Source organism: Pungitius pungitius, chromosome 19 (assembly GCF_949316345.1).
Source record: "Pungitius pungitius chromosome 19, fPunPun2.1, whole genome shotgun sequence".
Lineage (NCBI taxonomy): Eukaryota > Metazoa > Chordata > Actinopteri > Perciformes > Gasterosteidae > Pungitius > Pungitius pungitius.
In genome coordinates, this window is record NC_084918.1 from 15128113 (window position 1) to 15154673 (window position 26561).

General features: G+C 46.1%; 1 protein-coding gene across 1 annotated transcript; it reads right to left on the reverse strand.

The window, feature by feature from the left end:
- Window positions 1–366: 366 nt before the first annotated feature.
- vopp1b (VOPP1 WW domain binding protein b) lies at window positions 367–16393 on the reverse strand. The gene is made up of 5 exons (XM_037456144.2): window positions 16222–16393; window positions 4267–4325; window positions 3403–3480; window positions 3120–3253; window positions 367–2791 (listed from the first exon to the last, which is right to left on the reverse strand). The coding sequence occupies exons 1-5, from the start codon at window positions 16270–16272 to the stop codon at window positions 2580–2582; spliced, it is 534 nt and encodes a 177-aa protein (XP_037312041.1). The 5' UTR covers window positions 16273–16393; the 3' UTR covers window positions 367–2579.
- Window positions 16394–26561: the final 10168 nt, after the last annotated feature.

A 26561-nucleotide genomic window follows, 5' to 3' on the forward strand; every position in this document is an offset into this window, starting at 1 on the left:
AAGGAAAAGATCAAAGGTCCAGATGCCTCTACACTTAGTAGCTGTTGCATAGTTTCACAGGATGACCTTCTTTAACATGGTGCTATCTCTAATATCCAACCGCCCAATGGCAACCCAAACGGCTGCACAGGTCCACTGGCGTCCTGTGGGGGGGGCAGAGGCCTCCACACAGGTGTGTGCATGCCCAACCCCATTCGTACCACGGGGGGGGAACAGCGTGCTGTTCCTTTTGTTGTGACTGAAGCGAACCTCACAGAAAATAACAGGAGGAGGTTCAGAAGAGGACTGATATGATGAGCCACGTGCTGCCAATCATTGTGACATCACCTCATCTCTGTCCCCCATGTGGCCACGATTCAGTCCATTCCATCCATAAAACAGAATGTCCAAAAGACCAACTGACAAATAAACACTGAATTGACCGGGAGACAACATGTGAAACAATTGGCGCTCTGTTGAGAAATAACTCACAACAAGAATCGACCTTAATAAACAAAGTGAAATGAAAACTGTGAAAATAGAAATTGTGCCCTTTTCAGTGCCGATCCATTTATGGATGAGAGAGAAGGCGAGATGGAGTGGAACAGGAGAGGAAACGCGTCAGTGCAGCACCGACCGAGATGATGATTATTGATAAATAGCGTGGGCTTACCCTCAGTGGACCACAGATCTCACCCACCTGTGTCTGCACCATGATTGACAACCCCCCCCCCCCCCCCGCTGCAGTAAAACACACTTCTTTCAAACTCAGAAAAAACCCAGGTTTCCTAAGATGTTCTTTATCAGCTATTAAGAAGAAAAAAAGAAGAGAAATAATGCAGTATTTATCTGAGATATACTTGAGATGTTTGTTGCTGCAGCAGCCAAACATCAAGTGGAATCCATCCATGGTCGTGCTGTCTGCAGTGGGATGTGTCCACTGATGGAGAGGTGAGACCGGCATGCTTCAGAGGGATACCCTCCTCTCCGTGTCAATCCCTCACAGCAGGACAATTACCAGTCAACATGGACGTCACAGAGCAGAAGAAGGGAGACCAGAGGCCCCCACTTACCCCACGTGATAATCACACATCTGTACACACGGTCCCTCCATGCAGCAGGACCGACATGGGGGCTATGCAGATGTTATAGACCTTTTAAATAACCCATCAGTATCAGTGGGTACGGTGTGCTCTGTGGTCCTGGCTCTCACTGTAAGGTCATACAGAGGAGAGACACACACACAGTGGCAGCGCACAACTCTTCCTATACACCGCAACAGTGCTCAATCTGTCGATTGACACAAAATAATTCAATAATTTTTTCAAGCAACAAGGCCAACAAACACTGTTCCAGCGTCTGGTTCTGAGGATTTGCACATCTACTATCTTGGGTTCTAGACTCATTTAGTCACATGGGCTTCAGAGAACAGTCCTCATATTAGCAATTCTGACATTAAAGTGTTAACACGCTGCAATGTCTCCTTCACAAGCAATAACATCTAAATATGAACACTGCATTCAGCTGATTAGATTAGCTTTAGCTTCCTAATGCACTCATCCAAATGCCAGAAAAACAGCTCTCTGATAGGTGGACCTGCAGCGACTCATCGGTAAGCTGCTGGAGGTGGAGCTCTAACCACCACCAGCTGGCTGTGGGGGCCTCCAGGACCTCCACACGGTATTCCAAGGACACCATCTCATGCAATGAAAGAAAAATAGATGTACCATAGACTGTGGTCTCTTAACTCTCGACGCGACCCATTCCTTTAGTTTTTACTCCAGCGGAGGAGATTAAATGTGGGAGGGGGGCGTCTTTCAATCTGAGGCATCAGAGCGGACATCTCAAGCGTCCTTGAGAAAGACGCTTTGTCCCAACCAGCTCTCTCACAGCTGTGCTTGCGGCGTGCGATGGCTGTGAAGGGGTCGACGGGCCTGATGGGCTTTGAAGGTTTGAATGGCCACGCTCCGACTCCAAAAAGTCCCAAAGCAGCGCTCTGGCAGGACGCTGCTCAGAATTTGTGGATCTAAAGTTGAACTCAAGGCTAAAGCTTTGCCTGTCTGTTGAATAGTTCTCCTGTTCTTCAGTGAGGGTCAGGTGCTGCCTATATCCCATTAGCAACAGCTACCTCCAAGGGAAGGGGGCCATATGAACCTGTGGCATCTGGGCGGGACAACGGCAGGTCACCGGTCGCTGTCCCGCCCGGGTGCCACTCAAACAGCAGCGGCATGTAGCAGAGATCAGAGTGGCTGATTCTTCTCCTTTCCTCCACCAACAGGAGAACGAACAGACTATGAAACATGTATCAAGAAGTCATCATGTAGTGAAGGACCATCTCACAGTGAGATGCTGGATCAGTCGGCGGCGTCCTTTGGAACGGGATAACCATGTAATCACTTCCACGAGAAGCTTTGTGATCACATCAGGAGTTTCTGTTCACTTGTGTACAGGTGGAGCTGGAGCTCGTCGGGGGGGTGGAGGTGAAGCAGGTGACGGTGCGTGTGTGTGTGTGATGCATGGGAATCAGGAGGAAAGTGTGTGTGTGAGTGTGCTTTTACACCCTGGTTACGGTGCCTCTTCTTAGTCTTACATCCATACATTTACTTCTTGTCGCTGTTGTGGAATATCTGCTCGTAGGACGGCGGCGGGTGGTTGCAGTAGGACGGGGGCGGGGGGTAGGCGGCCATCATCATATGGGCCGAGCCGGGCTGCGGCGGGTGTGCGAATGCCGGGTGTGCCATGGCGACCCCCGGGTCGCCACCCGTCATCCCATTGACCCCGAAGCCCTGCATGCTGCCCGGCTGCTGGGAAACTGGAAAGAAAAGGAGAAAAGCACTCACTATAAACACAACACAACGCTGATCAGATCCGGCTTAAGACTAACGGACCCAGTCATGTGATCTCGTGGACCTCAGGAATCCTGGATCCTTTATTTTATTATCCATGTCTATTGGCTAAGTTAATATACGGGTTCTATCCACTATCGTTACGCAAAGGTTGGGGGAATAAATACGATGACATCCTCAAAAGAGGTCCAGTCCAGGTCATGTTTGTTTTAAGCTACAGGGAGTTCCTTTATTTTAAAGCCTTCTTCAGAACTTTGTGGTTATGTGTACTGGTCATCGCCCGTGCTGCTGTACCTGGGGATGTGGCAGGGTGTCTGGTGAAGGAGACATTGAAGGCGGGCTCGTCCCTCAGAGGGGACGGGTACATCCTTCTGCGGACAAAGAAGCCGGCCCCGCAGCAGAACAGCACCCCCATCATCAGCAGCACCCTGGGGGGGGGGGGGGGGGGGCAAACACAGTACTCATCGCACCTTCCACAGACCCAACATCACCAAGGCAGGGAGAGGGAGCAGGGAGGGGTCACCCTCTAGCCCGGGGTGCAGTGTAAGGCCCCCCCCCCCCCACCCCTGGGACTCACCAGAAGTACCACAGTCTCTGGATGGACAGCGCTCTCACGCAGCAGCGGGTCCCACAGCAGTCCTCGTAGGAGCGGCATCTGCAACAGGAAACAATCACCCATGCAATCGCACAGGCATCATCTGTGAACCCTCCCCCAGCCCCCCCAGGCCCCCCATCCAGCCAGGGAGGAAGAGTGGATTTACATCTTTAGGAACTAATGGGGTATGTGAAACTGAAACCTACAGTTTGACAGTTTGTATTTCATTCAAAAGGAAGTTCATGACGAGGGAAGCAGATAACTGGTAGATCGCCATGTTGACTGAAGTGGTTTTTAACACTGGACAGAATCCTCACTGTAGCAACACTATTGTTTGTTGCATGCTGCACATTTAATTAAGACCACATTACACATATTGCATGTATACTTTCAATTTATTTACAATGAATCCTTTTCTCATTTCTATTCATGCTTCTTTACTTTTGCATATTATATATATTCTTATTGTATTCACCAAATTCTTTACAGGTGAAAACCTGCTTGGCCTGAGGCGGATTCTGATGCTGCCATTCATCGCAGGGTTCTGCTTCCTAAACAAACCTAAAGAGTTTCACCCTAAATGTTAAGGCAGTTTGATCAGTGAGCGCTTTAACGTAAAACAGGAAATGTTTACATTCTTGGGATTGGGAAGTTAACTTTACCAAAACTCAAGATTTTTCTTTTTAATCTGAATAATTGGCAATGAAACTGCCTGCATTACAGACCTTAGAAACCCACAAAGAGCCGTGTTCCTTCTCTTTAGCAGATCAGACCATCCACCACTTGGCCAAAGTGGCCTTAATTCAAGGTCCTTTCAGCTGAGGGACGGAACGTTGGGGTACTTACATGAAGTAGATGGGGTATCTGCCTTCAAAATACCAGCAGTACTTCTTGGCTTCCACACACTGTAAAAGACAGACGGCTTCAATCAGTTCAGGGACACAATGAAAAGCAGAAGAAGCCCCTGAATCCTTTGTGTGTGAACCCTCATTTCCTCCATTCAGAGAATAATACGGTTTATTGATCTGTAAGAATATGCAGCCGTGCAGAGAAGCTCACAGAACGAGCTGAGGCTGTTGAGAGAAGGAGAGAAGGAGATAGGAGACAAGGAGATACTGCAGGGACAGACCTCGCCCCAGGAGAGGAGCAGCATGAGTCCCATTGTTATGCACTGACCTGTTAACTCCTGGTGGGGATTAGAAAAGTATCACAGCCAGAGCAGCTTTGGGGGCCAGGTGGTTAAAGCCTGACTCGGCCGCGTTGTGATAGGGCGAGACCAATGTCTCAGTCATGTGATTCTACACACTTTGTTGGGTAATGGGTGACGGATGCTCTGCACCACCAAAGCTCTCCTGCGCTCCCAGCTGAAAACGTTCCCTTCATAAGGCCTCACCGGGTCACACATCCCAACCACGTAGGGAGGACACTGTTAGCGCAGACGCTTCAGTAGCATCACTCCTATCAGGGCACAAGAGAATAGTTCTACTTTTTTAGAATACTCCTTTAGGTCACCTTTCCTCTGGTGGTTTGATAGAACCGCCCCCAAAATATAAAATATTATCCAGCCACATGTTGCAGCTGTTTCAGTGGTTTCCAACATGGCAACACACCAGTGGGGCTACTGGTGGAGGATGGGACCATACTGGGAGGAAAGGTCAGGAACACACATAGTGGGAGAGAAAAGCACCCCATTCAATGGATGACAGAGTGTGTCCAAACTTTAGACTGGTGCTGTATATTAAAAGCTTAAAACCAATACTCATTCATGTGTACTTTTATAAAATACGTGTTCAAGACAAAAAGGAATTCCTCGTAGTGACTTAATGAGACACCTTGATGCAGTCGACGTTGTTCATTAGAGGTGTTCACTGGACTGTTGTATCATAAACGTCATTAATATTCCACAGAAGAGTAATTTAATGCTTCACATCAGCCAGAAGTGTTGACTAAGCACAAGCGTCTGAGGCCTCGGGGGGGGGGGGGGGGCACCATCGGTCCATCTGGCTCCGTCTGCAGCGATATGGATCCGGCTTGTAATTGGGGGGCTCCGGGGTTTCCCTCTATAGCCAATACGTGACATCAAAATTGATGGATGGATGTTGCATGAGGGCTTCTTCATTGGCACATAGAACTAATTCAAATGACATTTCTAATATAGGAATACACACACCAGCTTTACTTCTCCACCATTAGCTTAGAACTAATTGTTCTGTGCCAGCACTTTCCACAATGAGCAGCTCTGTCTATTGTGCGCCTCTAATTGGAGCTCCATGGAAGTGCTGACAGGGGAGAAAACGTCTCGCTGTGCTCCGGCGACCGTTACGCAACAGAGTGTTTTCCTGCTCTAAAAGCAGCTCAGATGGGTTTCAGCTAAAGGGCATTTGGGAGGGGGGGGGGGGGGGGGGGTTGGACAGTGTATATAAAAGCTTTAGAAGTGGGAGTGTGTGTGTGTTGCGATCAAGGCCGCGTATTGTCTTAGCGGGACGCCGTAGGTGTGAAAGGAGACGCGTTGATGAGGAAAGGTCATTACTGGAGGCGGCTGTGCCTTCAAAGTCATCCGGACAGCTGCCATCACTTAGAATCACTGTGTGCGGCCTGCGGTGTCCATGATCATTCAGGGCAGTCAGGTCTGCCGTGGCTTTGCCCTTTTCTCGGGAATGAGCTGGAAATATTTGTGATTCTGCAATAAAATGCAATTTGCTGACCCTGGAATGATCAGTAACTACCTTTGTACACATGGACATGTCAGCTTTAGAAACTACTTAGTGAACATATTGGCGTACTATGCCAATCACTATGCTCTAATCCATACTGCCCCCCCCCACCTTCCACTCCTTGTTGTTGCTGTTCTTCCTTCCCTTCCTCCCATTGGCCATCCCTCCCGTCTCATCCATGTCAGCTGACCTCGCGGCGCCGTTAGCGATAAATTAAGATTTTAAAAAAAGACTTTACTTTGAGATATTGGATTGATTTAACATTTAGAGATTTAGGTTCTAAATGGCACTTCCAAAAAAGGCAGAAAAATATGTTTAACTTCAATTTTGTCCATTTTGACAAGATATATATATATATATATATTCAGATTTGTACCTGCAAATCACCAAAAGGCACAAAGATTCTGACTGATGACTGAGCAGCATTAAACCTAGATTAAAATAACTAGAGAAAGAAAGAAAGTGGAATACAAAAGTTGTTTAACATCCAAAAAAGGATAACAAATGGTTGGATGAAAAAGCCTGTGATTCAGTTGTTAAAGCAGCGGTTACAACAACACATTTTCATTCAGTGCTCATATTACTATTCAATCACAATAAAAGGGAACAAAGAGCCTTATTAACGTTTTCCAGCAAACAACGGCCAACACTGAACGTAAAGCACTCGTCAGCCGTCACGAGGAGGTGCAGAGCAGCGTTTCCTATTGGGAGATGCAGACACCAAGTGATGATGCAATCATAGGCACAGAAACCATATCGCTGCGAGCCTGGATATGGACTCCTCATTGACTGCATGGCTGCACACCACAAGCTGGCTCCAGCAGGAGGAGGGATACGGTGGCCTGGTCGGGTCAAATCAATATCTTCTCTTCTCTTTTTTGCGTCGGAAAGTGGGATTCGAACAGAAGAATATGAGGGAGAAGTAGATCACAAAATGCTTCAGCTGATTCTGCATCTTCAGTCCGCTGGACTGTTCTTACTGGAGAGGAGGGGCATTCAGGTTTATTGGCATTCATAAACTCTGCCTGTCTACCTTAAGAAAGCTCTAATGGCAGTGGTCAAAGAGCTGAGCCTCAGATAAATGGACCATCATGCGTGGCATTTTAAATTCCTCACCGGAATGCATCAAACTGAATAAATAACTCTTCCCAAACGTTAAAGCCAGGATGTACCAGGTTGCTCTTCTCCTACTCTCGCCCCCAGTGATGACCGTTTTGTTGCAAAGCAATATGAAGCAGTTCTACTGTATATCCTCATCAAGTATGGTAGACACCCCTGTGATTCTAATCTAAACTGACCTGCATCCCTTTCACTGAGATATTCAAAGTCTTTGAAACTCTTCCACCACGACACAAGACCTAAGCGACTTGTGCTTTTGCTGGTCAAAGCCTTCTTAAAAGAAACAAACATCAGCTGTCCCCATCCAAATGTACAAGTTGTTAAGCGCCACACATCAAAGAGAACCAGCGGAAGGTCCAAGGGCTCGGCTCCCTCTGCTCACATTCCAAATGGATGTGCTCACTAAGTCTGCAGAAGGAAATTAAATAATAATGATGAGTATTAATAATACAGAAACAGACATGAACGTCAGTGGCACTGGACTTACAGAAAGAGGGATGGTCTCCTGCTACCTTCAGAGGCCTGTCCAGAACTTACATTAAAGCTCATTACTGTCCCCTCACTCAAGTTAAAATTATCCTGAAATCCCCAATGAGGTAACATTCACGCCGCTGAGAATAATTCAAAAAGTCCATGTGTTAAGAAGTTAAGAAAAAAATACTTTATTTTACCCTAAAGTTCCCCTCGTAGGGTACCATTGGGTTGGTGCTTTAAACTAGTGAGTGTGCCTGCCCTACAGCGAGTAGTATCAGAGGTCCAGGCCCAGTAACCCAGTGACTAGTATCAGAGGTCCAGGCCCAATAACCCAGTGACTAGTATCAGGGATCCAGGCCCTGGAACCCAGTGACTAGTATCAGAGGTCCAGGCCCAGGAACCCAGTGACTAGTATCAGAGGTCCAGGCCCAGGAACCCAGTGACTAGTATAAGGGGTCCAGGCCCAATAACCCAGTGACTAGTGTCATAGCTGGCTCAAGCTATGCCAAAACCTTAGGAGCAGGAGACAGTTTACAAGATGAAAGGAATACATGTTTATTAAATTATAACCCTAACAGAAAGAACTTCAATAATAAACTGAAATCATATATCCAAAAGCCATAAGGATCCTATGAGGTGGGTAGTCAGTAAGTCAGTGTTGTAAGTGTGGATGTGTGACAAAATGGTGTGGTGCGTGTATGCATGAAGAGAATAATTCAACACAACTCAAAACGCATGGAGAATACTGCCGGAGCGAAGGCCGGGGCTGCCTCCTCTCGAGTCCCCCCCTCCAACTGGCAGGAGCCTGGCATATATAGACCTCAGGAGAGACACCGGGCCCAGGTGCTCTCCATTAGCCATCAGGACAATGCCCCACCCAGGCTCACCTGTAGGGAGACAGTTAGGTAGGCACCATCCACACACACTCGTTATGTGTGTGGGGCATCACACCCCCCCCCTTAAAGTCGTGGTCTCACTACGAACCACAGTTCCCCACTCAATACTAACAAAAATACCGGAGTGATCACTTCTATTAACATAAAATTAAAAATAACCAATTAAGTGCACATCCATCAAATTTACAATGTTAACATTACCTCATACTAAGTTTTAACTAAATCTTAAAATACTTTTAGACGTTCCTAGAAGTTTAACCCTCAGAGTGTAACCACTCTTAGCCCTGCACCACCTGGACTCTCCTCCCCCCTTGACAGCTGGATCCTGATGTTTCAGCTAGCAATAAGGCTGTCAGGAGAAGAACAGGCCAGGGGCCACACCGCCAGTCTCTACAAAAAACAAACAAACAAACAAAAGAACATCAGAGATTAGATAGGGCTCTAAACAGGAGCACGAGACAATGCATCTGCCACCACATTATCCCTCCCTTTAATGTGCCTGATATCCAGAGCAAAGGACTGCAGAAGCAAAGACCACCTAATAAGCCTTTGGTTCGGACACTTAAGTGAATTGAGAAATGTAAGTGGGTTGTGATCTGTATAAACTATAACTGGTACCCCAGACCCAACATACACACTAAAATGCCCCAAAGCCCACACCAGTGCCAATGCTTCCTTCTCAATCACAGAATAATTAAGCTGATGCTTATTAAACTTTTTGGAAAAAAAACAGACTGGCCTGTCCACCCCTCCACCGTCAGCCTGCAACAGTACTGCACCTGCTCCAAAGTGACTCGCATCAACCTGCAGCTTGAACTGTCGATCCATGCGAGGAGCTGCCAACACTGGAGCAGAACACAACAAGATCTTAGCATTTTGGAACGCTTGCTGACAGCGGGAGGACCAGACAAACTTGACCTTGTCCTTTAGAAGATCAGTAAGAGGACAGACAACAGACGAAAAGTTTTTGCAGAAACTTCTATAGTATCCAATTAACCCCAAGAAGCGCATAAGTTCCCTCTTAGTAGTAGGATGAGGGTAAGACTCCACAGCAGCGACCTTTGCCTGTACCGGCCGGACCTCACCCTGACCGACCACATGGCCAAGGTATGTGACTGTTGCACGAGCAAATTCACATTTTGCCAGATTCACTGTCAACCGCGCTTCAGCCAACCGCTGAAAGAGAGCGCGCACACGAGCAATGTGACACTCCCAGGTGTCGCTGAAAACTACACAATCATCCAAATAAACGGCCACGCCCTCCAGGTCACCCACGACCCTATTCATGAGGCGTTGAAATGTTGCCGGTGCATTTCTCAACCCAAATGGCATAACTTTATACGAATAAAGACCAGATGGAATAATAAATGATGCAATCTCACGAGCTCTCTTTGAAAGCGTGACTTGCCAATATCCTTTCAACAAATCAAACTTGCTGACAAATCTGGCCGACCCAACCTGATCAATACAATCATCCATTCTAGGCAACGGAAAGGCATCTGGTCGTGTCACGTTGTTAACTTTCCGAAAATCTGTACAGAAACGAAACGACCCATCGGGCTTAGGAACCAAAATGCATGGCGAAGCCCAGCTAGATATTGTCGGCTCCGCAATACCATTCTCCAACATATATCGGCACTCTGCATCCAAAACCCGCTGTTTGTCTACAGAGACCCGATAAAAACGCTGTCGAATGGGTTTTGAATCAGTCAATGCAATATCATGCTCTATGAGATGAGTTTGCGAAGGTGCATCACTAAATAAGGTTGGGAATTCCGCAATCAAATCAACCAACTCTATGCGTTGCGACATGGAGAGATGACACAACAGGTTATCTAACCTGCCCAGGGTCTCAGTGTTTTTCAACCGCCCATACACCACTGTGTCATCAAATGTGGTGGTGTCCTTGCCCTCACCAACCACTTTAGAGACAGGACCCATGCTGGCTGCCAAACACACAGGCAGAATTTCCTCAGACTCACGACCATAGTATGGCTTTAACAGGTTCACATGAAATAACTGAGAAGGTTTACGACGGTTAGGAGTTGCAATGAGATAATTTTCATCTGAAAGTTTCTCAACCACAGTATGTGGGCCTGTAAACTTTGCTTGAAATGGTGAGTTGATAATTGGCAAAAGAGCCAGAACCTGATCACCCGGACTGAAGTCCCTTCGTTCAGCCCGCTGATCATAAGAGCGCTTCATTTTCACTTGAGCCCTTGCCAGGTTCTCTTTAGCCATTGAACCCGCCACATACAACTTCTGCCTGAACCCATTGACAAAGTCAATCAGATTTTTGGGAGGGTCGGGCGCCTTAAAATTGTCATGAAGCAGTGCAAGCGGCCCACGAACTAAATGACCAAAGACCAACTGATTTGGACTAAACCCGGTACTCTCCTGCACTACTTCACGAGCAGCCAGCATTAACCATGGCAAGCCATCCCCCCAATCTTTTCCCAACTCTGTACAATATGCCCGCAGCAACGATTTCAAGGTCTGGTGAAACCTCTCTAGCGCCCCCTGACTTTGAGCATGATACGCCGAGGACTTAGCATGTCTTACCCGGAGTTGTTTCAAAATCTGGGCAAACATGTGAGAAGTGAAATTTGAACCCCTGTCGCTCTGGAGAACCCGCGGAATGCCAAATATGGAGATGAACTGTGACAGAGCTTTAACCACAGCTCTAGTTGTAATGGAACGCAACGGATAGGCAGAAGGATACCTAGTCGCCTGGCACATCACAGTTAGCAGATACTTAGCACCAGACGCCGATGGAGGAAGAGGACCAACACAATCAATTATGATATGTTCAAATGGCTGTCCGATAGCAGGTATGGGGTGTAATGGGGCAGGCTTAATTGCTTGATTTGGTTTACCCGTCATTTGACAGATGTGACACGTTTTAATATATGCTGCCACATCCCGTCTTAGCCTAGGCCAAAAAAAATATTGCAAAATGCAGTAGTATGTTTTCCTTACGCCTAAATGCCCTGACTGGTCATGTGAAAGTTTCAAAACCAAATCCCTGTATTTAGCTGGCACCACCACCTGAAACACCGGTTCCCCCACCCCATAATCTCCGCAAGGCACCCACTTCCTCACCAGCAACCCATTATCAAGAAAGTACCCATTAGCACTATCCTGCACCTCACTACCTGTCAGAATTCCTTCAAACAGGCTGTTGATGGATGGATCGGAGAGCTGCTCTGCAACCAGCTCTTCCCGCGACACAGAAATAGGCACATCAGACCAAGAAAATTTTGAACCTGTCTCAACTTCATTACGCTCAATTTCACGAGCCCTGGCGCGCGTCACAGCCGCTGCCGCAAAAACCTGCGGAAAATCCCGCTCGCTCTCATCTGGACCATTGCCGACAACTGGACAAGGACTCACCAGTGGTGCTGGGGGCACATTAGCCCACACGAGGCCACCAGCATGCATATTTCCCAGGAGTACATCAATGCCCGCCATCGGAAACTCCTTGCGCAATGCCACCTCCACCTCACCATGGACCAAGCCACAGTTTAGCTCAATTTTGTGTGTAGGAGAAGAGATTATGGACATGCCCATCCCACGGCTCAACATAGCATCCCCCGTCGCTGATTTAGATGAAAACGGCAGAATAGACTGCAGAACATATGTGCCCAACGCCGCCGTGTCTCGCAGGATGTTCACAGGCACCTTTTCTCCGGACCCGACAAGAGAGACAAAGCCCCTCTCCACAAATGGTCGGTAAGCCACATCTACCCCACCAAGACTACTATCGCTCACCTGTAACGGACCCCCAGAACCGACATCAGCCACAGCAGGTGCCACAAATGCTGCCGATTTCACGTTTGTTTTATTTCTCTGTTGGAGTGCATAACAATCAGTTTTGATATGACCTTTCTTCCCACAGAAATGACACGTTTTTCCCCTGTCACGAGCAGCCCAACCTTTCTCATCCTCCGTTTTAACCCTACTGGTGAACGGTGCGTTATTATTATAGCTGGGTGCACTATATTGGCTGGGTGCAGTGTCCCCCCGGTGCGTATTTTGCGCACCTCGCGGTACCCAATCTCGGTGAGTCAAAGCATATTGATCAGCCAAGGCGGCCGCCTCCCCCACAGTTTTAACCTGCTGTTCGGTGAGAAACGTTGCTATGCGATGTGGAATAGCGTTTTTAAACTGTTCTAACAGCACCAAGTCACATAACGTCTCATATGTCGTTCCACCTGCAGCGCCTCGCCAACGGTTAAAGTTGAGCACCAAGTCCCGTGAAAACTCCAAGTACGTTTGTTTTAGGTCTTTTCTGCTATCTCTAAAACGCTGACGGTAGCTCTCGGGCACCATTTCATACATTTTAAGAACAGCAGCTTTAACGGTGGTATAACTTAAACTATCAGTTACCGATAACGCTGAATAAGCCTCTTGCGCCTTCCCAGTAAGGACGCATTGCAGCATGACAGTCCGATCAGCATCAGGCCAACCTCTTGCATCCGCCAATCGTTCGAACAATGAAAAAAACGTTTCCGGCTCTCTCTCATTGAACTTTGGTATCAAGCGCAAATTTCCCACCAAATCAAAATGCTTGTTCTCTGAATTTGAAGCTCCACCTTCACCACCCAAGAACCTCTGATCCATTTTTCCCACTTTCACGAGTTCTAATTTCTCTCTCTGCAACTTAATATTCAGTTTTTCATTTTCAAGTCTCTCTTTTTCTAGCACAACTTTCTCTCTCTCCATTTCAGTTTGATACCTTACCCTATCCATCTCCAATGTAATAAGCATAAGCTCTTTCTGTTGGTCAAATGTTAACCCTGGATTTGTTTTTACACCTTTAATAGGTAGGCTTAATGGCTCCGCAGCAGCCACCCCACCTCCCGGCGTTTCCTCCAGGGACGGCAAAACATTTAATTCTTCCAAATTAGCAACTAAAATCATCTTTAGTGTTGGTAATTTACGTCTCCTGTCCCCAATGTCAATGTGGTAATGGTCCGCGATTTCCAGCAACTGATCCTTTGTACTGTTATTTAAAAGATCAACTGATGGTGATGCCACAAACTCATCAATATGAGCCATCATTAATTGGTTGGATAATTGGACACCGCTTTGACACACCGATGCAACTTTAAACAAAGGAGTGTCCCCTATCTGCCTAACCAAATCTTCACTAACTCAACCCTAGCTCTTCATGGGGTTCGGCAGGGGTAATTATGCACTGACTATACGCTGGGGACAACGCAACTTTTAAACATCACGCTGTCAGCCACGTACTGTGCTCCCGAGACAACTGCTACTACTGCGTTCCCCCAACACTATCAAAAAAAAAAAAATTATCCACGAAAGTTTAAAAAACTAACGTGGCTCTGCCTGACCTGGGACAAAGAGTAGCTCCCGTACTTATTTAAATACTCAATAACTTAACATCGATGTGTCATCAAACTTAATTGATCCATCCAATTAACTCAACCAATGAAAAGTCTAAGTTATAATAACGGCAACGGAAACCCGCACGCAACGCCAAACAATTTGAATCTTTTGAACAGCATCACATTGCTTAACTGAAATTCAAAACTTGAAAATGTGATACTCACTGATTCTGGACGAGCCCCCATTTGTCATAGCTGGCTCAAGCTATGCCAAAACCTTAGGAGCAGGAGACAGTTTACAAGATGAAAGGAATACATGTTTATTAAATTATAACCCTAACAGAAAGAACTTCAATAATAAACTGAAATCATATATCCAAAAGCCATAAGGATCCTATGAGGTGGGTAGTCAGTAAGTCAGTGTTGTAAGTGTGGATGTGTGACAAAATGGTGTGGTGCGTGTATGCATGAAGAGAATAATTCAACACAACTCAAAACGCATGGAGAATACTGCCGGAGCGAAGGCCGGGGCTGCCTCCTCTCGAGTCCCCCCCTCCAACTGGCAGGAGCCTGGCATATATAGACCTCAGGAGAGACACCGGGCCCAGGTGCTCTCCATTAGCCATCAGGACAATGCCCCACCCAGGCTCACCTGTAGGGAGACAGTTAGGTAGGCACCATCCACACACACTCGTTATGTGTGTGGGGCATCACACTAGTATCAGGGATCCAGGCCCTGGAACCCAGTGACTAGTATCAGAGGTCCAGGCCCAATAACCCAGTGACTAGGATCAGGGATCCAGGCCCAGGAACCCAGTGACTAGTATCAGGGGTCCAGGCCCAATAACCCAGTGACTAGTATCAGGGATCCAGGCCCTGGAACCCAGTGACTAGTATCAGAGGTCCAGGCCCACTAACCCAGTGACTAGTATCAGGGATCCAGGCCCTGGAACCCAGTGACTAGTATCAGAGGTCCAGGCCCAGGAACCCAGTGACTAGTATAAGGGGTCCAGGCCCAATAACCCAGTGACTAGTATCAGGGATCCAGGCCCTGGAACCCAGTGACTAGTATCAGAGGTCCAGGCCCACTAACCCAGTGACTAGTATCAGGGTTCCAGGCCCTGGAACCCAGTGACTAGTATCAGGGATCCAGGCCCTGGAACCCAGTGACTAGTATCAGAGGTCCAGGCCCAGGAACCCAGTGACTAGTATAAGGGGTCCAGGCCCAATAACCCAGTGACTAGTATCAGGGATCCAGGCCCTGGAACCCAGTGACTAGTATCAGAGGTCCAGGCCCACTAACCCAGTGACTAGTATCAGGGGTCCAGGCCCAATAACCCAGTGACTAGTATCAGGGATCCAGGCCCTGGAACCCAGTGACTAGTATCAGAGGTCCAGGCCCACTAACCCAGTGACTAGTATCGGGGATCCAGGCCCACTAACCCAGTGACTAGTATCGGGGATCCAGGCCCACTAACCCAGTGACTAGCATCGGGGGTCCAGGCCCACTAACCCAGTGACTAGCATCAGAGGTCCAGGCCCACTAACCCAGTGACTAGTATCGGGGATCCAGGCCCACTAACCCAGTGACTAGCATCGGGGGTCCAGGCCCACTAACCCAGGGACTAGTATCAGAGGTCCAGGCCCACTAACCCAGTGACTAGTATCAGAGGTCCAGGCCCACTAACCCAGTGACTAGTATCAGAACTTGAGGCCCAGTGAGTATTTTAGGGGTCCAGACACCAGGACAAAGGATGACAGAACCCCAGTTAGCCTCCTTGGTGTTCTGACAGAGCATCTCACTGAGCTTTTATTGGTTGGAGAGGACTGTTGCAGCCTCCTTCCTTACTCCGCTTTCCAGCATGTATATAACACGCTAGCATCTCCCCCATTTTGAGATGTAATTATTGGTTCTTTATGTCACACTCGCGGGAACAGCATGCTGCCAAAATAAAAGTTCTAATATCATGTACGTGTATTTTTGGGATGGGTCACTTGCTAGTGGAAGTCACCGCATGGAGTCATTTGTTGTATACAGAGACCCCAGTTTGTGCTCTGCATGTGTGATGTTGCCATGAACCGATGGACGCGGGGCTCTTCTTTTGAATGGAATTTAGCGACATCAAAGGGAGCCCGTCTGCCACCGAAAAGCCCCCAAACGTAACCGACGTGTCGTCCATCGAATGGATCCATTCAACCAGAGGCGCTTGGACATGAATGAAAAAGACAAAGAAAGGCGTCTCTCACCTCCAGAAAGAGCAGGAACGCCAGCGCTACATCCGCCAGCGGGTTCCTCATGTCTGCGCCGGGCTCCGCTGGCTCACAACAGAAAGACGAGGAGGAGACGCTCCTTTATTCACGATGTCGACTCCATGCTACCGGCGAGGCTCCCCAGAGAGTGGATGCATCCGGGGGGGGGGGGGGGTATCGCGGAGGATGGAGGAGACCAGCGTGTCGGAGATGAATGGCATGCCTGTAATGTTGTATTATTCCACGCCCCTTTACGAGCCGCCCCCACCCGACGAACACGCGAATGAACGCGTGCGCGCACACAGTCACGCACGCACGCACTCACGCACACGAACACGCAGACGTATCATTATTTTAGGCGGACTTGAGAATAATTTATATTCGTCACATTGGTTGTCCTATTAAAGAAAGTAAAAAAACCTTCAAAGCATATAACTGTTAGGAACCCGATCTGCATATCTGTTGTTTTTTGCCCTGTCTGTTTTTTCCATATAGTTTCCACCTCTGGGCCCCACCTTCAGCCCCGCCCCTCTCCTGAGAGCTCAGCTGTGGCTCATTGCAGTGATCACTTGTGGCGGGTATAAGGCCTTCAGTGTTCCCGGGCTGGTCTCAGGTGCGTTTACAGAGCTCTCGGAGTTTGTGCACTGGTTTGCATTTTTTGTTCTTTGGCTCCTGCAGAGCCACGTAGTACCACGGAGTACACGGCGGTATGAGACTCGTGATTGTGGTGTCGGACCTCGGGCTTCCACACCAGAACCCTGCCCCGTCTCGGACTGCAAGAAGTCGGTGGAGTTGCCCTCCCGACCCCCGTTGAGCCTGAGGAGCACTTTGCTTTACCTTTGGAAAGATCTGCTTTGTTTTTGTTCACCTTCTTGGCACAGCGCAAAATAAAAGAATTGGCTGGACATGGTGCTGTTGTGTGCGTGCTTTTGGGTCCACCGACTACACACCATAACAATAACTAAACTATTGCCTTGATGTTTACAGCAGATATTCCTCCCTCCAAAGGTTAGGGAAACCTACCATAACATATTATGGCACAATGAACCAAAGGTCTACGTTTCAATTGAAAAAACCTCACTGTTGACCTGTAGTTTTTGTGTAATTTTCTCCACCATGTAAGCTGATGTGTGTATTTCTGAAGTCCTTGAGGGCCTCTGGTTGTTCTTTTCTAATCCAGCACCATGGACAGCACCCGGCCAGTGGAAACACTGGGAGACAGCTGGATCGCAGACTGGAAACACACCATTGATTGGGCGAACGGAACAGGACTCTTTGGCCTTGCTACACACACACCTTCCCCAAAAGAGGTTGTCCCCAGTTGTTCACCATTCATTTGGTGCTCCTCCCATTTTGGAACTCGCATATCTTCAGTACAAAAGGGTCCATTGTGTGATTCATTTCTCATGATTTCATTTGTGTCTTTAATCAACAATCTCACTCCAAAAGAATTCCCACCGCTTGGTGAGACGTTCAAACTATGATCCCTTCTGGCCGAGAGGGGCTGCATGTCTGTTTCTATCTTGGTTCTTATTTTAGTATCTTGGTGAACACTGTACTGTGTTCTCTGTACAAACTGTACTAGTCTCCTCATCCCCTGTAAGTAAATAATTGAGGTAGATTGCCACTATAGCTTTCTGAGGGTGTTTGTCTGAGCAGCATCCTACTCCTACACACAAACCAAGCCATCACCATGCACATGCTTCTCTCACATCACCATTCTACACCATATCATTTTAAGCTTTCTGAAAAAACATTTTAAAGAGTGCTATTTAACTGACTCCATCATAAACAAAGACCATTGATGTAGTCATAGGGACCATTGGTTTGTGCTCTGACGTTTTGAAGTCTGCAGTGGCTTTATTAAATAATACCATACTAAATTGTTACATGTCCCCATGTTTTGTCTCTATGCCTTTAACTGTGAGTGGGGGTAGTGTTTTTTTTTTTCATGGCTTACAGGTGTGCAGTGCTGGTTGGCTGTTGGCGAGGAGGCGTGGCCGTATAAGACCTGGGGAGCAATCAGCTAACGAGCTGGTGGCCTACATAACCAGCCTGGTTGAGGAACAGAGGAGACAGAGAAAGGAAAGGAGAAGCTGTGGGTTTTTTTGTATGGCCTGGCAGATATTGTTTTGTTTGGGATCTGGTCGAGTGAGACCCAGTTGTACTCTACCTCAGTTCTGGAGAAGGGGTAGGTAGTTCTGCCCATGGGTGTACATTTCCATCACGTAGGTAAAACTTTGTTACACACACACTAAGTTAGCTGGGTGGGGTCACCCCTGTAGTTTTTTGCAATAGAGAGGTGAGCTGTTTAGGGATAGATTGTGTTAGGCACGGAAAAGGGTGTAGAACAAAAGGGACCTTTTGTTTATTTGACCCCAGTCCCCACAATCCCCTTCTCCTCCCTTATTTGTGTCACAGACTAAATGTCCCACGGGGACCAAACACAAGTTTCGCGTGTCATGCCTCTTTATTTGTTTCAGCTGCACCCCCCCCCCCCCCCCCCCCCCATTATACAGTGTGCGCCAGCCCAGGTTTTTACGTTCCCCACCTGTAAAACGTCCATGAACTCATGTTTATAATGTTTATTAAACTAACGAATAAAGAGAGAAGTAGAAATTGGCTTCACCTTACAGGAACAATCTTGCCATTAAAAACCTTTACGTCCTAATATCACAGATATTGGTATCAAACGTTAACCTTTGCACCCAGGCCAGAAATACTCATTCTAGCCCGTTCACCTGCACAGGGAACTTCTACTAAGTGAGGAATAATATACAATTAACACAAGTGTTCCATCACAGCTCTGACCCAGGGACCCTTTGTTCAGTAAAATGTAGGTGAACAGAACAAGGTCTTATACAGACAAACGTTTATTTTGTAAAAAGTTGGATTTGTGCACGTGACCAATAGAGATTGACACACACGTCCAAGCTGGCACTAGAGGGGAACCAGGGCGGCGTAGCATGAAGCTGTGGCGTGTGACAGGAAAGCTCTGGTGCTTTCTTGTAGCTATTTGTTTTCTGGCAGAGCCATTGTGTTGCATGAGAATCAGCAGCAGGGCTAACGGGACAAATGTTGTTGTTCAGGGAGAAAACGGACACGCAGTCACTGCTTCATCACCACTTCAATCTCTCATCTGCTCCACTTCCAGCCGCTCCCCCTGACAAATCAACTGGGATGTGGTGAGGACTGGGGATCACAGGATGTGACCACTCAGTAGCACAGATTTGCAGAACAGTTCAGTTTGCTGTTTGTTCTACTACTGCTAAATGGAATGAAGCTAAATGTAGGACAGGAAGATCAAGAAAAAAAAAGCAACCAAATATACAAACACAGCGCGTGAAGCAAACCACATGGATACAACAGTTTATTAAAGAGATTATACTCCATGTAGAATCAAAGTGAGAACCATCCTCTCCCTACGTGTCTGGGAGTGATTTATAGCGCTGCATAGAAGGAGAAAGGAGCAGCAGGCTGATGGATGAATGTGACCTTGAAGATGATTTTGTCACTTCAGATGATCTGTGCTCTTCATCACTGCCTTCACGTCAGACGTTTCATCCCAGGGAAGGACACGTGATGAAATGAAATGACAAACAGCAAAAACCTTTCCATTCAAAGACGTCTCCGCGGAATGTAAGAGGCTATGAACAGGCTAAATAACCATAAGTTTGTGCATTACAGGAGAATGTATGGACATCGTTGGAACAACATTGCTGTTCAGTTGGACATGAATGTAGATGGTAAGTGCACCGTCGTGTGTGTGTGTGTGTGTGTGTGTGTGTGTGTGTGTGTGTGTGTGTGTGTGTGTGTGTCACTCTATATTACACTGACACTGTTAGGACATACTGTTCCATCAAAGGTCCTCATTCTTCCTAATTCAATGAGAAAGTCTGTGCAAACTTGTGTAGTACACAAAATCATGAGAGACAACAGACACAGACCTTTGGTTTATGACTAATGTCAAATTATCCAAAAGTGGAGATTAATTGAACTAAATTTCACCTTGTGGGCACAAGAGACTCCGTTTTTTATCTCTCTCCCGAAGATCGTATTGTTTTTGTTATTCTTCAATACAAACTACACAGGTGCTGAAACTTTCCACCTCAGAGGCAGAGGTACTGTCTTCTGTCATGCACCAACCACCAAGACAATTTCCATGTATGTACAACATATTATGGCAATATTATTATTCAATATTATTATTATATATTATTATTCCTGATTCCTTATTCCTGAGATTCTTTCAAGAGGTGTTATAATCACATCCTCATGTGGATAGTGTTGCTGCCATCTAGTGGTCTCTGGAGGTAATGCCGCAGCGACCTGGACACTCAGCATGTGAAAAAACTAGGGCCGGGACTTTAGCGCTTTAATTACAATTAATTAATTACAATGTGAATTAAGATTAATTAATTACACAAAAAATAACACATTAAACATTTTTTACCCATTTTTACACTTATTTTTTGCACCGCGGAACGTTTCTCACTGGATGAGTTTCGGAGGACCGATTATACTGGAGCACCAACTAGCGTCCATGACTTCAGACAACAACAAACCACAGTGAACATGAACGAAGAAGCTAACGAGACCGTGTCGGGTGGCCCCGTGAATGGGAAATCTTCTTATAATAAACACACGGATGGAAGCGTAGATAAGAGCGTGGTTGTGTGCAAGCTGTGCAACAAGGAATTCACATCGAGCCTCAAGTATCACCTCAACGCAACACAATTAGCAGCTAGCGTGGACGTTACAAGGACCCACACCCAACCCACACTGCACCAGAGGACTGGTTTAAGGACCAGGGTAACTAAGTCCACGTCTGACAAAATAACCAATGTTCTGAATGTACTTGAAAGTATTGGTCTACTTAAAAAAAAACCTAGTTTACACAAGGTCTACTTACCTATAGGCTACCTGAATTTCTGAAAGTACTATATTTCTAAATATGCTATTGCTACACTTGTCTGCTGGAATTGGTTGAACAAAAATAAAAATCCATGTGAAAAAAATTACTTCAGGTCAAATATTTATGCAATTAAAATTAATTTTGATTAATTAATTACAAAGCCTCTAATTAATTAGATTAATATTTTTAATCGAGTCCCGGCCCTAATAATATATCATATATATATATATTCACTGGTTATTACATATATATTTTTATAATAATTTTTTACCTGTTATTTAAAAAAAATCTTTTCTTTTTTGACCCTACATATTTGGACTTTTTTCACAATATCTTTTTTTCCCATGACATGACTGGAATGATCTTAGATGGAGCAACCTACATGTCCCTGTCACTAATGCCAAATGCCCCAAATTTCTGTACTTTAAACCTTATCTGGGTTCAACCCTCAAGGGACATGGTGGCTCTTCCTAAATCCTTTTTTAGTTTTGGGTAACTGACATTTATAAAAAACCATAATGGGATATTGCCCCAGAGACGGATTGGTGCATCTTGGAGGATCAACCGTGCTATTCATCCTTCCTGCATTGGTAAAGGCACAAGTGAGTTGAATTTGAATGTAACAGAGAATTGGAGGGTGGATGCACTAAAAAGGGTAAACAAATCTACACCCTGTGCCAGACTGTCAGTTTAAGGTTGTCCACAGGATGCCCTGAAGTAGACAAACATGTGATTGTCTTGAAAAATGCCCTCAGAGGCTGTAATAAGTTTCATGTCAGTGCGACCACTGAATGAGACACATCTGCTCATCTTTACTGACTCATACGGCCTTCTCTCCCGTCAAAAAGGTGGAACCCTATAGGCTACGTAGCATGGCTAATAAGTGCTAAAAGCTAGAAGCAATTAACATCAAGTCAATTCATCATCATTCAAAAGATTCTTCATCATTCTTGACAATGCCATCATAACTCAAGTGAACGCGCCTTGTGTTTCTCCATAACCCCTAGGGTTCACTTCTCTGAAACAACCAGTGGGGACAATGCCCCCACTACTACCTCCGCGGTAGTGCACTCAAGACTTGGCGGGTGGGATTTGAACCCACTGGCGGTGCGCACAGAGGCTTTTGGCACTCTGCACTCACCCCTACACTACCAGTCCTGGTCACATTTTGGCAACTTTGATTCTCCTATTTAACCTTGAGCATGTGAGCTAAACCTCAAAACTCTTTTTAAATGCTATTTCCACATCTGGGCTTGAACCCACAACCTTCAAGTGCAGTGCAGGGGCTTATGTCAACAGCTCTTCCAATGTGCTACTTCACCACACACTAACCAAACCTTTGTTTGTTGTATTCAACCTTCAGATTGCTACTCAAACCTGAAGTAAAGCCAAAGGCTCAAACCCACGACTGGGCTTGAACCTGCAACCTTCAAATGCAGTGCAGGGGCTCATGTCAGCAGCTCTTCCGCTGTGCTACTTCACCACACAAACCAACCCTTTGTTTGTTGTATTCAACCTTCAGATTGCTACTCAAACCTGAAGTAAAGCCAAAGGCTCAAACCCACGACTGGGCTTGAACCTGCAACCTTCAAATGCAGTGCAGGGGCTCATGTCAGCAGCTCTTCCGCTGCGCTACTTCACCACACAAACCAACCCTTTGTTTGTTGTATTTAACCTTGAGATTGCTACTCAAACCTGAAGTAAAGCCAAAGGCTCAAACCCAAGACTGGGCTTGAACCCACAACCTATAGAGTAAGGACAGTAGCTGCTCAGCTCTTGTGCTGCACTACCTCACCATGCAGCAATTGAAATTTTGTTTCTCGTATTTAACCTTGAGACTGCTACTCAAACCTCAAAACTCTTTCAAAGCAGAAGTGATGTCTGCATGAAGGGGCATTAGGCCACAACCTCAGACAGCAGGTTGGAGCCTGCAGCCCTTCAGTTGTTCCCTTGTGCTATTCAAGCACATGCCTCATTGTGTCCGTTTCTCATATTAGACCTCGGGATTGTTTACAATACCTCAAAACTGTTTCAAAGTTTACAGTTTGAAGCCCTGACTGCAACCAAACCCTCCTTCTGAGAGAGCAGGTTTGAACTGAGGATCCTCCACACTTCAGCCTTCCTGCTATCTCCCTGCACTGTTCCACCACACACCTGTTGATGCTTTCGAATCCAACCTCAATTCTCATAGATTCTCAGGCTGGAATCCACAACCGTTCCATACCGTTATAATAGAATTGCAGGTCAAGTAAAGTCATATAATGGCATTTCTAATAAAGCCCTAGTTGATTTCACTACTTTTATGCCGTGATCCTTATTTCACTTTTTTCGACATGTGTGCTGATGCCCGCGTGTGAATTGAGAGGATCCATACCGACTCCCCTATGGAGCTAAACCAGTCTGAGGGTCCTCCTCAGCTGAGTGGAGAATAAATCCCGGAAGAAATAAACACGTTTGACACACGGCACCTTGAGGGGAGAGAATCAATTCATAATGTCCTTCTTGGGTCTTACAGGTAAACAATAGTCATCATGCATAATGCAGTGAAAGGGAACGCTGCCATTAAAAGTGTTACTCTTCCTTTTCCACTATTAAATGTCAACATCTTCGCCATGAAAAAGGCAAATGTCCTGTTGCTCTCTTCTTTCTTCTGTCCTCAAACCCTCCCCCACCCACAGATCAAAATACATCATTCTCCATTGATCTCCAATCCCCGTTATTTAAAGTCTGCACGCTGTGATTGATGTTGAACTGATATTCATTATTTCTCCACAGTTCTAATATATCTATGACAGTTTAAGTATCTGTACTGGAACAAATGGTGCACACATCTTAACTGATACATATTTATTAATTCAATTATCTGTTGAATCATTGAAATGTTTTTTTCTGCAGAACAATTCAGTAAAACATACAACGAACTGCCAGCCACAGTAAAAGATGACTTTCATTGTAAGAGTCAGTGTCCCTATATTTATCCCCCTTGTAGAATCCATAATTATCTCTGCTTCCATCCACAGCTCAACTGGACCTGAAGCGAAGCCCTGTTGTCCTCATTGAGTGCAAGTCAAGGACCTCTTTAATGGCTCGTTGGACACTCATTGACCAACACCCTTCTCCTGTCGGTCACACAGATAAATGCATTTAAGCCACTTCGTTCCTTCCTGCGTGCGCGTGGCAGCTCTTCAGCAGCGTCGTTAGTGATTAGATGTGAGATCAAGCTGCGTCTCCTGAAACTACAAACTGTGGAGTGTGACACGACGCGCTTCTTGGAAGTGTTTTGCTAATTGGAAGTGTGTGTGTGTTTGCCTCTTTGTACTCTGTGCTCCTTTCAACGCAAAGTATTTACCACCAGCTTTAATTCAGCCCCTGTGATCAGATCAGCAGCAGCAATGCACTGAAACGTCTACTTTCAGTACATTCATAGGACTGTCAGAGATGAAAACAGAACATAAATAGTGAGGAACAGAGGAAATAGGTTAGTAAATAAAGCACACTCTCTGTCAGCTACAGCATTAGTAGCATTATGGAGATATATAAAACAGTATGACATCACCTGATTGGTACAGTTCTTTTTTACTGGTGATGATGTTCTCGAACCCAAACCTTAAATAATTACTATATACTCTAAATATATACTAGCATTAGCAATTACAACGATATGAAAATCATAAAAAGCATTTAGAGTGTATTTGTCCCTACTCATCACTAAGATCATCTCAAAAGAGAGATAGTAGTAGTAGTTTCCAGTTGATTTGAGGAGCTACCATACAGCCTGCCATCAGTCACTAACATTCACACCCGGAGCCACAGCTGCAGGCTTCATGTCGGGGTTAAGTGTCCCGCCAAGGACACGTGGACAAGCGGGAGGGAGGGATGAAAGGAAGACCATGCTCTCCACTGAGCCTCAGACACCCTGACTTTGTACTCCAGGAGAACACCAAAACTCCCCCTTCTCTTCTGACCCCCCAGAGGATTCCAGTACAGTCCCGGGATGGATTACATTTTGTGACTCCACAGAAAAAGTGGTCTGGGTTCACCGCTGAACCTCCGAGCACCTTGTGGATGTGGAGGTCATCAGGTGTGCAGGAGAGTTCCCACAGGGTGGAGGTCATTGTCTGACTGCTTCGTGTACACAACGCATATTTCTCTCTGATTCATTCCTCTGTCTGTGTGTGTCTGTTTGTGGGTGTGCATGAATGCACAGGAAGCCAATTCTATTTAAATGTTTTAAATTCGGTTTTTATTCATACATGCATTTGTATAGAGGCATGCATTCATGTATGCATATTTTTACTGTCATTGCCAAAACAGAACAAATGAATTCAAGTTAAGTTCATTTATTTAAACTCCAGATCACAAAATTACAGATAAAAACAGTTTTCCAGAGCAAAGCGTCCAGCTGATCCACAACGCGGCAGCTCGAGTCCTCATTGGACCAAGACAGAGGAGAGACCAGATTTAGTGCTTGGACTTCCTGCAGCCTGTAGGTCAGACCATGTATCCCCTGCTTCTGCCCTTATCTCCACAGCTTCCACAGTCCTCTGTATGTTCCACTACCAGCAGGGAGGAACAGAAAGCTGCTCTACAGGACCTTGGGAGGGAGAATGCAAAACTCCTCAGCATGATCACAGCTTTTACATGAGGGATTAGAGCATCATCACTGCGCTCTGCTTTCATCAACCACCCCCCACTGGGCACTGGATCAAGGCAGGAGGGGGGGGGGGTCAGCAGTCAGGCAGTAGAGCATCAGCTATGCTTTTGTTCATATATTAGTACTTAAATTAAAGTTTTGAATCCATTTTTGAACTTTGGAAATACCAATGAATTAACCGCAATTAATCGCTGTGCTATTAGCAACGTTGTTGGCAGAATTTCTTATGATAGAAAGCCATAAGATTAATTATTGTGTTTTGCATGTATTCATAGAGAATATACTGAAAATATACGATTTAGAAAAAATGAGTTTCTATGAATCACATAACTGCAGCAAACCAGAAAGTCTCTCTTTTTAAATCCTGATAACAAATACACAAAATAATAAGAGACAGAGGAAATAAGTTCTATCACATCGGTCCGTTGAAAAGGACCCGAGGGGAAGCCTGTTACTGTGTGAACATTTGTGTGGAAGAGGTCCACCACACCGCTGTGTGTGTGTGTGTGTGTGTGTGTGTGTTTGCTTGTCAATGCAGGGTGACAAATCAGCCCTCAATGAAGCAGGGTAATGAGCCGTTTGAGGCTCTTTGGTTCTCTCTCACATTGCCAGAACGTCGGTCTGATCCGCAAATCCTTGTTCCGCTGGATCGGAAAACAAAAACAGCTAAATCTCCATTTCTCTCACACTATTACTGCAGCAATCGCTCCCAGGTGACACATACGCTACGGCATTAAATCATGTCCACATGCTCAGCAAGAGGAAAAG

What these genes read in the sequence shown, in the direction of transcription:
- vopp1b (XM_037456144.2), bottom strand. Translation starts at nt 16,272, where the DNA reads ATGAGGAACCCGCTGGCGGATGTAGCGCTGGCGTTCCTGCTCTTTCTG. An exon ending in CGTTCCTGCTCTTTCTGGAG is followed by an intron (nt 4,326 to 16,221) that starts GTGAGAGACGCC and finishes TGTCTTTTACAG; the next exon opens with TGTGTGGAAGCCAAGAAGTA. An exon ending in AGATACCCCATCTACTTCAT is followed by an intron (nt 3,481 to 4,266) that starts GTAAGTACCCCA and finishes TTCCTGTTGCAG; the next exon opens with ATGCCGCTCCTACGAGGACT.